Source organism: Lynx canadensis, chromosome C2, assembly GCF_007474595.2.
Source record: "Lynx canadensis isolate LIC74 chromosome C2, mLynCan4.pri.v2, whole genome shotgun sequence".
NCBI lineage: Eukaryota > Metazoa > Chordata > Mammalia > Carnivora > Felidae > Lynx > Lynx canadensis.
In genome coordinates, this window is record NC_044311.2 from 77,120,081 (window position 1) to 77,135,222 (window position 15,142).

Genomic DNA, 15,142 nt, shown 5'->3' on the forward strand with positions numbered 1-15,142 from the left:
AATGTGTTAAGAAGGATTGAGAGGTAATAGGGTGAATATGTATTTAGTAAATCATCAGTTTTGGAGACTTTCACAGAATGTGCTGAACTCTCTGGAAAATCGAAAATTTACTTCAAATAAGCATTTAGTATCAAAGTCTTTCTGAAATATATAATTCTCAACTTCTTAAATAAAATACATTAAACAAAGTTTACTTAGTCTTGGTGACTCAGACCATCACTGTATATATCAGTGATGTACTTTGCTGTAATACAGTTTATGTGCTTTAGAGCTACCTGAAGTATATAATAGGACTATATGCCCTTTTAAGAAACAGTCCCTATGAGCTATGCTTTTTTTTTTTTTTTTTTGGCCTTTTAAAAATCCTTATCAGTTTTTCCTTTGAGATTATGAATCTTTACTATTAATAGTATATTTCCCTGTAGTTACTTTTCTTCCATTCTTAAAATTGGCTACTAATAACTTTTAGCCTTAAAAACAAAATAATAGCATATATTAAAATTACATGTAACACCAGAATAAGATAAAGTAGAAATGTGGGATCATTTGTAATTTGGGTAATTATTACCAATGCATCCTCCTTAGGGATTATACCAATTACGTTCCCAACAGAAATGTATAAGTGTTTTCTCAGTCTCACCGCCAAAATGTGTTAAATTTTTGGATTTTTGCCAACCGTCTAGGTAACAAATGGTATCTTGGGTGTGGCTTTTTTTTTTTTTAATTTTTTTTCAACGTTTATTTGTTTTTTTTTGGGACAGAGAGAGACAGAGCATGAACGGGGGAGGGGCAGAGAGAGAGGGAGACACAGAATCCGAAACAGGCTCCAGGCTCCGAGCCATCAGCCCAGAGCCCGACGCGGGGCTCGAACTCACGGACCGCGAGATCGTGACCTGGCTGAAGTCGGACGCTTAACCGACTGCGCCACCCAGGCGCCCCTTGGGTGTGGCTTTAACGCACATTGTCTCATAAGTTAGGTTGTTCATTTTTTCATATGTTCACAAACCATTTGTAATTCCTTATTTGTGAACTATTCTGATCCCTTGCTAAACTTTCTCATCTTTATTCTTATCAATTTATAAGGGTCTTTTGTACACTAAGGAGATTAGCCTTTTGTGCATAGGAATTACAGATACTTTTCACCTTTGCTATTTTGTTCATGGTGGAGTTCTTTCTCCATGCTAGATTTTTTTGAAAATGCTCTCCCCTTATGGCTTCTGGATTTCATAACTGGAAAGCCTTCACCACTGTAAGATTAGTAAAAAGAAAAAAATTTCTCATGTGTTCTTTCAGGATGTTTATGGCTTCATTTTTTCTTTTCACATTTGAATTTTTGATTCTTTGGGAATTTATCTTGATGTAAGATGAACTATAGATTTAATTTTTCCCCCAGTTGTCCCAATGGCATATATTGTATAGTCTGTTTTCCCTCATTGGTTTGGGATGTCGCTTCTATCACATACTCAATCCCATATGTATTTGGCCTATTTATGGATCTTTATTACATTCACAGAGTCCGGCTGTCTATTCACGTGCCAGAGTTAATTATAAAAACCTTATAATATGTCTTAATATCTAGCAGCGTTGGTTACCCCTTACTGAGTTTGTTTTTCAGAGTTTTTCTGTTTCTGTTCTTCTTATGGCAGTATTAGAATTTTGAAACTGGGTATACTTTTGATTAAAAATGAATAGAGAACAAAAATACAAACCAGTCTTTCTGCTGTGTCTTTGGTACCTGTTCCTGGTACTACTGTAGGTCTTTTGGAGTGGTGCTTTGGGAGCTGCTGACGGGAGAGATCCCTTACAAAGATGTGGACTCTTCAGCCATCATTTGGGGTGTTGGAAGCAATAGCCTACACCTTCCAGTTCCTTCCACTTGCCCTGATGGATTCAAAATCCTTATGAAACAGACATGGTAAGAAATATATTTCTCCCAATATTCTCTTTTACCTTCTTCCTCAAAACCACATTTAAAACTTCTCTAAAACTTCAGGGAGGTCTCTAATATGGATTTGGAGCAAATCAACTGTTAAAGACTGGTAGACTTGGAGTTATTTATAAATAACGAATTTGTTATATCCTGCTACAATAGGCCTTAATAAATGATAGCTATGGTAACTATTATTACTTTACTTGTCCTAAGGGACTATTATTATCAAACAGGTCACTGATCCTACAGATTTCCATTTTATTATTATAGGTTTCTCATAATTACATTTTCCTTTTGCTCCTCAGTGCGTGAACACTGCCTGAGAAATAGCCAGGTGTGGAGCCAAAAATGTTTTTTATAAAGCAGAATAAAATCTTTATCCTCCTGGACCCAACTTCCGCAGTGCACAAGCTGTCTTTTTTTAACTTGTAGGCAGAGTAAACCTCGCAACCGGCCTTCTTTCCGGCAGACGCTCATGCATTTAGACATCGCTTCTGCTGATGTTCTTGCCACCCCACAAGAAACCTACTTCAAGTCTCAGGTGAGTCTGGAAACTCTCTTCCAGTGTACTGAACACACAGACAGGGAGGTCTCGATGAGAAAAAGTAACTCAGAACCATTCCGATTCTTCTAACAATGATACAGCCCTAGTCATTGTGAAGCAGTAATTATGATCCCTCACACAGAGGAAATTTTGGAGCTTTTTAAGCACTTAAGATATATCATTATCTCATTTGAAAGGAACATGTATTGGAATGTCATCCTTATAGTGGTGAAACTGTTGAAGAGTAAAGAGGAATATATTTGAATTAGAATTACTCCTGACCAGGGGCGCCTGGGTGGCTCAGTCGGTTGAGCGTCCGACTTTGGCTCAGGTCATGATCTCGCGGTCTGTGGGTTCAAGCCCCGCGTTGGGCTCTGTGCTGACAGCTCAGAGCCTGGAGCCTGCTTTGGATTCTGTGTCTCCCTCTCTCTCTGCCCCTCCCCCACTCATGCTCTGTCTCTCTCTCTCTCTCTCTCTGTCAAAAATAAACATTAAAAAAAAAAATTAAAAAAAAATTACTGCTGACCTTCATGAAAAGATTGCTTCCCTTGAAGGGGAAAAGCTAAAGTACAGAGGAGGGAAGTGAAATACCAGAGAGAGAGAGCCCATGATAGAATCAGGCCCAGAGAGAACCTTTCCTCTACCTTTATGTGTCACCCACGAGCACCAGATAAAATGTAATTTTTTTAATGTTTATTTATTTTTGAGACAGAGGGAGACAGAGCGCGAGTGGGGGAGGGGGCAGAGAGAGAGGAAGACGCAGAATCTGAAACAGGCTCCAGGCTCCAAGCTGTCAGCACAGAGCCTGATGCGGGGCTCAAACCCACAAACTGTGAGATCATGACCTGAGCCAGTCAGACGCTCAACTGACTGAGCCACCCAGGTGCCCCAGATAAAATGTAATTTAATGTATCTGTTAGCCTTTACTGTCTTACGGACCATTCCAGACTTATAGCTTAAAACAATAAGCTTTAGTTTAGCTTATGGTTCTGTGGGTCGGCAGTTTGGGTGGGCGGTTCTCCTGCCGGCTTCCACTGGGCTTACTCACATATCTGTAGTCCATTGCTGGGTCCCCTGGGAGGCTGGCAGGTTCTCAGCAGCTTCATTCACAAGTGTGGTGATTGGCTGGCTGTCACCAAGAGCACCTCGGTTCTCTTCCACGTGGCCTCTTGTCCCTCGGCAGCCTAGCTTGGGCTTGTTCACAAGCTGTTATCAGGGTCACAAATTCGGTAAGACAGCAAGACCCAGGGCACAAGGGATTTTCAAGCCTAGGTGTGCACCATGCGTGCTAATGTCTCTTTGGTCAAAGCAAGTCACAGGCCAACCCCAGGATGAGAAGCAGACTTCACCTCTTGGCGAGCGAATCTGCCCCAGCACTCTGTGAGGGCATGGGTGCAGAGGGGGAACAATTTGTGACTGTTGAATAAAAATGCTGTAACGTCATAAGGATTTCATCTCTGCGCTCACTTGCAGTATCACTTAAAAGAGTCATTCTCGGAGAAGACGTTTTATTAGCAATTGGTATCTCAGTCTACCCCTCATCTCCACCCATCTCCAGTGGGTGATGAGGATACCTACCAGGAAAGTATGTGTTGAAAAGAGTACTGCACTGGGAGGGGCATCATCCCTACGAGTTCAACAAGCCCTCCAGTATGCTTTACGACCTGGCCCGACTTGAGGCTTGGAGTACCTGCTTCTCACGTGTCTGATAAATGCAGACACTCTGCCCATCAGACGTTAGGGGATACCTTAATAAAAATACAAGGTGGGAGGTTTTTTGTTTGTTTTTTTGTTTTTTGTTTTTTTGTTTTATCTCAGACCACCTAAGGACTGATAAATCAGAGACTTTTATCTTGTTGCCCCAAATTCCAACACACACTCTATGGTCCACAAACATAGCTCTCCTCACAACTGTGTCTTTAAATAGTCAGGATTGCCCCCACAGATCTTTAGTGTTTCTGAGGAATTATTATGTAAGCAAAGTGTTTGATTTCAGAGAAAACGCAAGGATGTAGGGGGGTTGACTTTATCATATCATTTCCTATGTCCTTTGATGTGCATTCCAATAAACTCCCTTAGAACTTTCAAAAACCATGACCTCTCTATTCAAATACACATAAATAAGGGCCACTGGAAAAGAAATCTGCCCAATCTCTTTTTGTGTTAGTATTCATAAAAAGACTTAGGCCCTTTCGTGAAATGAAAGAGAGTAATAGTAAGTACTTTCTAAGGAGTCTTTTAGACTTTAGGATATGATTTCAATCACAGCTTTGCTTCCCTTACCATAAAAGTATGTATACCAGAATTTGGAAAAGCAGTTTTTGGTGACAGTACTAACTCACAAGCCATTGAGACCGCATAACTGTATATACTTGGAAAACTTCAAATTCTAGACAGATTTTACCTGAATTCTCCCAGAACGTCACTTCTGAAGCCAGTGCCGCATTTTCTGAGTACCCACCCTATGCAAAGTACAGTGTCATGCAACTAAGCACCCACATTTGGTATCTTCATTTGTACAAACTCACTTTTATGAGTAAAATTGAACTCAGAAAAGTTTCTTTGGGGAGCACCTTGGTGGCTCAGTAGGTTAAGGTCCAACTCTTGGTTTCAGCTCAGGTCATGATCTCACAGTTCATGAGATCGAGCCCCACATCGGGCTCTGTGCTGACAGTGCAGACCCTGCTTGGGATTCTCTGTCTCCCTCTTTCTCTGCCCCTTCTCTGCTCATGCTCTCTCTCTCTCTCTCTCTCTCTCTCTCAAAGTAAATAAATAAACATATACTTGAAGGGAAGAGGTGGAGGAAGAAAGGAAAGGGAAAACATTACATGGGAAATCTTTTAATATTTATCAATTCTTCTACATTTTTCTCCCAACATGAAATTTTACCTCTCCTTAAATAGCCCCAAATCTGCTATCCTTGCTAGTTCCTAGAATTATTTCAGATACTTACAAGCTGATTTGTCTCTGGGTCTGAAATTCAGACTATCTCTGGCTACTGATAAAGTATTTATGAACTGAATTTATGTACTGAAGTACTCAGAAAACCAACAGACTTGAGTCTAAGCCCTTGTCCTATGATCTTAGACAAGTTGCTAAATTTCTCTAAACCTCAGCTTACTCATCTAAACAATGAAGATAATCATCTCTTCTCTTCCTTATGGAGTTTTAGCTAGGATCAAATGAGAAGACAGAAATGCAACTGTATTGGAAACTAAAGAACTATCCAATTTAAGATGTTATTCATGGCCCACAAAGCTACGGAAATGAAGCTTCCTCCAAGTTGTTACATGCTGTCGAGCTCCTGAGACAGATAAGATGGCAGCTGGGGAACTCCTCTTCATGGTGCCTTGGTTTTATGCCACCCCAAAGGGGAAGAGCTGGTTGTGCCCCTCGTACCTGAGGCTTCCCCTCCTCCTGCCTGCTGACAAAGCCCTGTCAGCATCGGTTATCAATCAGCGGTGGTTAGCCACAGGTCTCCACTCTCCACCAAAACTGTCAGGCAAGAGCACCGGCAAGAGCCCAGCTGACTCCTTTCTGAGAGAAATTGCTTTAGCTGTTGCTCAGCCTACACACGTATAAAGATGCAGCACACACAGAACAGATGAACGAAGCAACCAATTTCAGTACAGTATTCGATTCTGCCAAAGCCACTGCCTTGTTCCTAGACAATAACTCATTCCTCCAAGTAGGCAATTATTGTTCCTGGTATTCGACTGCATTTGATATCAGTCTTTAGAAAACATTTTAGCGGGGGTCCCAGATCCCTGCTGCTAGGTGGGCCACGTGCCGTGCTTCTAAGTTCTCCCACCACCCTCTGCTTTTTGTACCATCTGGTTCCCTCTTGAGTACCACTGTGACCACTCAAATTCAGGGGCTGGGAGCTGCAGACACCAAGCTCATTATAGGGACAGACTGTGCTCCTCAAGAGTAATCTCATCATGGGGCGCCTGGCTGGCTCAGCTGGAACAGCATACAATTCTTTATCTTGGGATCGTGAGTTCGAGCCCCTCATGGAATGTAGAGATTACTTAAATAAATTTTTTAAACTTAAAAAAAAAAGAGCTACCTCATGAGCAAATAGGTACTTGGGCAGAGGCTGGGCACTTCCTTACCTGGGAAGGCAGTAAAGGGGATTCATGTGCCAGTAAAGGGTTGGCCTTGATGACCTCTAAGTCTTTTCTGATTCAGAATCTATGATTTCCAGCCACTTAGCCTCCTACAGTCCTGCTTCTCTCTTCGTTCAGCTAGGCTGGAGCTGGCTCAACTTCTTTTTTTCCTCTTTAAAATTTGTGGTAAAATACATATAATACAAAAATTGCCACTTTACCCATTTTGAAGTGTACAGTTCAGTGGCATTCATTAAATTCACAACATTGTGAAACTGTCACCACAATTTCCAAAAGTTTTCATCATCCCATTAAGCAATAACTTCCCATTCCCTCCTCCCCTTGCCCCTGGTAATCTCTGTTGTCCTTTCTGTCTCTATGAATTTACATATTCAATCTACTGATTGAATAACTGGAAGGCTGGAGAAGACAAAAACCTTTTAAATGTTGTGACCTTTCCCAGGCCTTATCCGGGACATTAAAAGGATCCAGTTGGGGTGCCTGGGTGGCTCAGTTGGTTAAGTATTCAACTTCAGCTCAGGTCACGGTCTTGTGGTTCTTAAGTTCAAAGCCCACGTCAGGCTCTCTGCTGTCAGCAGAGCCTGCTTTGGATTCTCTGTACCCCACCTCTCTCTCTGCCTTTGCCCTGCTTGTCCTCTCTCTCTCTCAAAAATAAACATTTTTTTAAAAAGAATTAAAAAAAAATTTTAAAGGATCCCATTAATGGTAATAACCTAGGTGTCACTAGATTTTTCCCTTACCTGCTTATGCAAGAATACCTTGTGAAGCACCTCGTGTTGCCTCCCTTCACTGCCCCCCCAGTGCATTTTGGGGGAATCCCCAGGAAAGAGTGGGGATCTCAGTAACTTCATACATAGTAACATCTGCTCTGCTTTCCACTGAATGGCCAGACACAGTAGTCTCCTCCCTAGTATCTGCTAGATATTACTTTATGGGTTAGCATTGTTTTCTGCCACAAGACCATAGTCCCCAGCTGGCATCCATTGGGTGCTGCCGTATCTTTAAGGCACTGCCATCACCCACTGAGTGCTGCCATTTCCTGCTGTAACTGAAGCTTGGAATTCTCAAGATTCCTAAGCTGCAGATTGTTCTATTTACACAATGACCTCTTCCTTTCTCTGGTGAGTTACACTTTGTTAAAGGTAACAGAGCAGTGCTGTTTACGGCCCAGTGTTTTACAGGCATTTTAATGAAACAATGGGAAATGCTTCTCCACTCTTATCGTGGCTTTGTTATAGGTCAGGTTCATGCAGGATTCCTCCTTCTCTCATGCCATATGTTCTCTCCGAGGCACCTCAGTCTTTACAAATTGGTTTCAAGCCTACCCACCTTCCATTTCTTCAGATATACCCAGACATGTCTGCACTGAAGATTAAGCGCAAATTGGAACTCCTATAATGTAAAGATTCTAAGCAAATGTGGTGAAAGTCCAAAATTAACATCTACCAGTAACACTATACCTGCCGGGAAAATATATGATTAATCAGTACTGGTGTTTTCCCATAAATCTTGTTCCCTCTTCATAGGGAAGGGGGTACTTCTTTTTGGAAATCTCCTTTTTAATAGGTTCCAATCTTCAAAAGGGTTTATTTCCTCAAGAAATGAAAAAAAAAAAAAAAAAAAATCTATTCTGTGACATCTGATTCCTGACCACCAGAGGGAGATGTTTCTTTTCCTGGTCCCTTCTTTTTAGGTATTGTACTAGGATCTACTGATATGTTTTTGCACAAAAGAGGACACTTTAAGGCCCAGACCTGGCCAGCTCCCTTATCCTTTTTTGGTCTAACATCTCTTGATTGTCAATCTTAGGCTTCTTTTTTTTTTTTTTTTTTTTTAATGTTTATTTTTGAGAGAGAGAGAGAGAGACAGAGTGCAAGTGGGGGGAAGGGCAGAGAGAGAGAGGGAGACACAGAATCCAAAGCAGGCTCTAGGCTCAGAGCTGTCAGCACAGAGCCCAACGTGAGGCTTGAACTCATAAACCATGAGATCATGACCTGACCTGACGTCAGACGCTTAACCAACTGAGCCACCCAGGCACCCCGATCTTAGGCTTCTTGAGGCTCAGATATTCTTTTTACTTCAGACTTTGATCTGATGATTGACAGAACAGCATTACTTTAGGAGCTCAACCAAACCTGCATTTATTGCTTAGATACTGTCAAAGACTGTTACCAAACAATGGGCAGTGCATTCTGGATCTGACTTTCTGATGACCTTGACTTTCTGATGACGTTGTTCGGCAGGTTTGGTGCCCAAAAGTCAGCTGACTGACAGAAATCTTTCTCCAATGGTCAGTCAACATATATAGAGAGATACATGAATGTCTAGCGTATTATAAATAGATTAGCAGGATGATCACTTTTTAAATACGTATGATATGATTTCCTCTAAAAACTAAATGAGAAATAGCAAATTTGGGGAGAAACCTTCTGGAATTTCACAATTACTTAAGCATAACTTCTTCCATGATCTAGAGAAATAATTTTAAACATGAATCTAAAAGTAATAGAATAGCTCCAGAGGAAGAATATGTAATTAGAGGCATTTAGTTATACGTCTAGCCTTTACTGGAAATTATCTTAGTCTCATTAGCTTCTTGGGGATTGTAGTTTATATGTAATTTGAGGAAACATCTCCTTTAGCTCTTTTCTAGAAATTGCCTGTAGACTATATTGCAGCAGAGGTTTTTCTATTCCCTAAAATTTAGATAAAATGGGCTTGGAATTCCATGCTCTGTGGAAAGTCCCGTGTCCTAATGCTTCTGTGAATTCCTGGGAAATTTATAATTTCCTGGTCCCTCTGGCTCTGCCTTTCTAAAATTTTGGGGCCCCATCCCTGCCATTTTGTGGTTGTTTCTCTATCTTTGTCCTGTCATTGACCCAAACGTGAAGTTCAACACCTTTCCTTGATGTCTAAAAAAACAAAAACACTCATCCAAAGTCAAGGTGAATGTCAGAGACTTTACTAACAGTTTAGGAAATTGGAAAGGACTCACATTTTGAACAATTGAACTCACATATTAGACATTTATCCCCATTCTAAAAATTTTGTCCAACTATTAACTGGTTTAGCCATACTCTTTCTCCTCCTCTTTCTCCTTTCCTGTTCTTTCCCTCACTCCCAAATTCCTGTATAATTTCCTATTTCTTTATTCCCAACTCCTGTTATTCATTCCCCTTGGGTCTTCTACCAATATTTTTTCAAGGTATTTTCATAAACAGAACCTAAGAGGACTTCTGGAGCCAATTGTAAACATGATCATATTCTCACTAGCATATACTTATACAGAGGGTTATCAGAGCCTTTCTTTCTAACCACGTCACCTCAGCCACCATCTTCACTTAAAACTGAGCTCTCTTATTCCAGGGGTGATGGCTAGTATGCCAGCTGTGATATTTCTGGTGGCCAGTATTACAAGAAAACTGGAAAAAGAGACAGCATCACATGTTGGACTAAATACAGAAAATAAGGTCATGGTGTGTGGAGTGGGGGGTGCAGATAGCGGAGCATGAGGTATTTTGCTGTAATCAACTAATAGTTATTGAACATTTATTTGTTAAGTCTCTTCAGTAAAAGCATTCAGGGAAAAAAAAATCTTGCACATGACCCCATGGTTCTATCAGGGATTAACACTCCTAGACTATTAACAAAGTCTAATTTGTCCTACCCAGGCTGAATGGAGAGAAGAGGTGAAAAAACACTTTGAGAAGATCAAAAGTGAGGGAACCTGTATACACCGATTAGATGAAGAACTGATTCGGAGGCGCAGAGAAGAGCTCAGGTCTGCTGCTCTGTCCTTCCCCATCTCTTCTTGTCCCTAGATCTTCAGATACTGGCAGGAACTCTCCTTGTGAATCACCATTTCGCCTCGTACACACCTCTCACCTGTGCTACTTACTGTTAATTCTCTTTAAAAGTTAGCTGTCCTTTGTACTGCTGTTCTGTCTTCACCCTGCAATCTTGTTATCCTCCTTTATTATATCTCTGCAGCAAACACTCTTGGAGCACTGCTCTTTCTTCATTCAGTGCCTGTCCTAGGTGACCTGGAAGGCAGCACTTTATAAGACGTAGCGCCTGGTCTCAAGGTGCTTATGATCAATGAAGAGGTACAAGACACAATCGTAGATAACCACTGTATTAGGCAAGATCTGTACCACAGATAAGTACAAGGTCATGGGGTTAGCCTTGATTGCATATTCCCATTAACATATAGTATTCTTATTAAGATACTGTCAGCACTGCACAAAGGCTACAAATTATACACAAATCACATTCAGATTTTATCTGTGGCCCTCCTGGCTATTCTGTATAGCTGGATGTGACCCCTAGGGATAAACCAAGTGAAAGCTTGGGTTTCCCATCCCCCATTCCAACTTGTCAGAGTCATTACATCAAAAAGGGCATCCTTAAATTTAGATGACACTCAGACCAATGCTTTTTTTTTCTTAATGTTTATTTTTGAGAGAGAGAGACAGAGTGCGAGCCAGGAAAGGGCAGAGAGAGAGGGAGACACAGAATCTGAAGCAGGCTCCAGGCTCCGAGCTGTCAGCATAGAGCCCAACACAGGGCTCGAACCTGTGAACTGCAAGATCATGACCTGAGCCGAAGTCAGACGCCTAACCAACTGAGCCACTCAGACGCCCCACACCAATGTTTTTGAGATAAACCATCCTGGTCTTATTTCTTTAGTGCGATTCTTTGTTCTCCCCCAAGGTAGCCAGCTTTGCTGATGCTGTATTTTCTTTGATAGGCATGCTTTGGATATTCGTGAACACTATGAGAGAAAACTTGAGCGGGCTAATAATTTATACATGGAACTGAGTGCCATCATGCTGCAGCTGGAAATGCGGGAGAAGGAGCTCATTAAGTATGTATCCAGACTTCTGTCTGTCCTTACTGAGTTGGGTCTACCAGTCAGCAGAAATGTACTGCTCCTCCACACTGCTACTACTCAAAACTAAAAATAGCAAATACTTTATTCAATTACCCAACATTCCCTAAGAGATGTGCTGTGCGCAGGTCTCTTCCCCTGAAGAAGTTTCAGTTGGGTGGAGCTGGTCGTAGAGAAATGTGCACTTGATAGCCATTTGCAACTTCACCCTATTGAATGACCCCAAGAAAGAGTCCTCATTTCTAGAAAAGCTTGGTGTGGATGAATGGGAGCTTTTTGCCCCCCCAGGGAAGTAAGGTGGCTGATGAAAGTGGTTTAAGGTACTCTTGACAAGGACAAGAAAACCCGCTGGTCCTTACCAAAACAGCAACCGAAAATAAGTAGGTCATCTACCGTCATATCGTGTCTCCCATGAGGTGTGTTGGGGGAAGGAAGGTCAGCCCCTGAGTCCACCTGAGAGTAGAAGAGCACAGTTAAGTCACATTAGTTGAATTTCATATCTTTTCTCCCCTTTTTAGCCTGAATAGTAACCTTGTAATTCAAAGAGCATGTATCTGTTAAGTGTGCCCAGCATCTGTGAGTGGAATTAGCCTGTGAAAACATTCTGCCCATCTGTCTGCAGTGACTGAGATGTGGCTTTTCCTTTCATTCTGCAGGCGTGAGCAAGCAGTAGAAAAGAAGTACCCTGGAACTTACAAACGACACCCCGTCCGTCCAATAATCCACCCCAACGCCATGGAGAAACTCATGAAGAGGAAAGGTGCGCCTCATAAATCAGGGATGCAGACCAAACGGTGAGACACTGTCCCAACCTGGTATTCAGAGAAATGGGAAAATATCTCCCTAAAAATACATTATCACATCATGGTTGGTGTGTCCACTCTGTAGCTCATCATTGGCACACTTGCCTCTAGATAAAACAGGATGGGAAAGTGAGAGAATGTGTCACAAACTCTAGGAGTCTAGTTTTTAGTGCCTGAGGACAGAGATATTGACTTAGCATGGAATAGTGAAAAGAAAAAGCACTGGGGGCCAGACAGACCTAGATTCAAATCCCAGCTCTGCCTCTGATAAACTGCATGATGTGGGTCACGTCACTTGACCTCTGTCAACCCCATAGGTAAAATGGTATAATGATCACACATGAGATTTCTTTTTCTTTTTTTGACCTGTAACACACAGAATTGGGTTCATCATAATTCTTGTTTTATGCAACATTGGTCCATGTATGTCCCACTTTTATTTATTCATTGAATTCTTTTTAATAATGTAGTAAGTGTCTATAAATCTACCACCAAAAACAAAAGGAGGGGCTTTGATAATTACCTATACCCAACCATGTGGGTCCCGTCATTTCTACCCCTGCATGGGACTTCTGTGAAGTTTAAAAAGATAAATGTGAAGAGTGCCTGGGTACCTCAGTCAGATAAGCGTCCGACTTCGGCTCAGGCCATGATCTCATGGTCTGTGAGTTTGAGCCCTACGTCGGGCTCTGTGCTGACGGCTCAGAGCCTGGAGCTTGCTTTGGATTCTGTGTCTCCTTTGCTCTCTGCCCCTCCCCACTCACACTCTGTTTCTCAAAAATGAATAAATGTTAAAAAAAATTTTTTAAGATAAAATTATAAACCATAGGTGCTAAAAATTAGTTTTTGAATAATTTTTTAAAAGGTTGCCCTTTCCAGTAATTACAGCACATTTTCCTTGTATTAGTTTAATCTTAGAATGCTCTTCTAGTCAGTTGTTTTATTATCAGGCTCTGCTAGATCCCCATTCCTCCCAAATAATGGAGAGTGGACTCTGTTCCATCCAAGTAATGTAGAGGAGAGAAATGTCCCTAAACCTGGGGTATAGACCCAATGGTGAGACTTGAGAACAATGCAGTAAGGATCAAAGTAAGGACAAAATTAAAACCAAAAATGTATTTTAAGGCTTTGAGAATGGTGGCCATTCTACCATAGCATGACTAATAGAAATCTAAACTACTAAGGAGTAACTACATGGATTAATTCCAATTTTGCTTTTACTTACCACCCCTGACCACCTGCTAGTCAGTTCTGAGAAACTGTTTGCAGATGGCACCTGGCAAAACCTCTGAACATCCCAACACCTCTTTGTTTTGCTGTATTAATCAGGGACAGAGTTCACCTTCTGGCTCCTCCCTCCATTCTGCTACAGATAAAACTAAGAGCTTTGGAGGAGAAAATAGTATGAGCTTACGTTTACTTTTAATTTTGGCTATGAGGAATATGTTTGGAAGAGTTTGCCATCATCAGCAGATGCTTAGTCTCCAAGCTAACTGAACTCATCCAGGAAGGCAACCTGGAACAGGTCTTTGAGCTGCAAAGAGTTCTACTTGCCCCTGGAGGATTTCAGTTTCAGATTATTTGGACAGTCCAGTGATTAAGTGAGAAGCCCAGTGACCTCTGAGGAGATCAGAGAGGAAAAACCATCCACCATCTATGGTGTGTCAGTGTGGGTTCAGTTGGGGACTAAAAAGAAGAGAATCGGAGTTCAAGTATGGATCCACTAAGCCTATCACAAGTAAGTATAATCCAGTACAATAGTCTAAACACCTCATAATAAAGAGAAGCTTGGAATGGGGAAGAGCTATTCCTTAGTGTCAAAAGACTGGGGTTTGAGTTATGAGTCCTGGCATTTAACTTATTTTGTGATGGATACAAGTCAATTAACCTCTAGGATCCCTCAGTGCCATTATCTATAAAATGAATATTGGAAAATGAATCATAGGAAACAAGTGTTTTATACATTATAAAGTGCTTTCTAAATGGTGAAGTGCTGTATCATTGTTATTCTGTGATGTTTGTACTGCTAGGTTCAATAAAAGCAGGCTTCCCCTGACTTAGGACACTTATTAATTTTTTTTAAAGTTTACTTATTATTGAGAGACAGAGAGAGACACAGCGTGAGCAGGGGAGGGGTAGAGAGAGAGGGAGACACAGAATCTGAAGCAGGCTCCAGGCTTTGAGCTATTAGCACAGAGCCCGACACGGGGCTCAAACTCACAAACTGTGAGATCATGACCTGAGCCGAAGCTGGTCACCTAACCAACTGAGCCACCCAGTGCCCCGGGACACTTCTACCTCAGCTCTCTTTTAGGTCCCACCCTGACCAGTCACTGTGTAAGTAGATACCCATAAATGGGCCTTGGATGGCTCTCTTGCTTCAGTAAAAGCCCCAGGACCTCCTCAATTCATATATTTTCTCTGGCACAATTTGGCCAGGTGACCACAGAACCATGAATCTGAGGCAGGAAGACACTTATAGCAGCACAATACCCTGCCCACATTATTATATACCAGTGTTACCTGGAACTTCTGTTCTAAGATGAGCCTTGAACCGTCCTCCTGAGAAAGAAGAAAAACCCATCTCCTACAACCTGATACCTACTAATTTCCGGTGAGCCCTAGCTATTCAAATGCGGTCCTCAGTTCAGCATCATCTGAGAGTGTGTTAGCTCTTGGGGCGCCTGGGTGGCTCAGTCGGTTGAGCACCCAACTCCTGATTTTTCAGCTCAGGTCATGATCTCACAGTTCATGGATCGAGCCCTGTGTCATGCTGTACACTGTCAGCACAGAGCCTACTTGGGATTCGCTCTTTGCCTCTCTCTCTCAGCCCTCCCCTGCTCG

General features: G+C 41.8%; 1 protein-coding gene across 2 annotated transcripts in view; it reads left to right on the forward strand.

Annotated features, from left to right (window-relative positions):
• The window catches only part of MAP3K13 (mitogen-activated protein kinase kinase kinase 13), a 145,229-nt gene that overhangs the window by 114,731 nt on the left and 15,356 nt on the right, over nt 1–15,142 (forward strand). For both annotated transcript variants that reach the window (XM_030329139.1, XM_032594722.1), the window contains exons 6-10: nt 1,757–1,915; nt 2,363–2,471; nt 10,276–10,385; nt 11,355–11,471; nt 12,152–12,289. In XM_030329139.1, the coding sequence (XP_030184999.1) occupies nt 1,757–1,915; nt 2,363–2,471; nt 10,276–10,385; nt 11,355–11,471; nt 12,152–12,289 (633 nt within the window). The remainder of the gene's footprint in view (nt 1–1,756; nt 1,916–2,362; nt 2,472–10,275; nt 10,386–11,354; nt 11,472–12,151; nt 12,290–15,142) is intronic.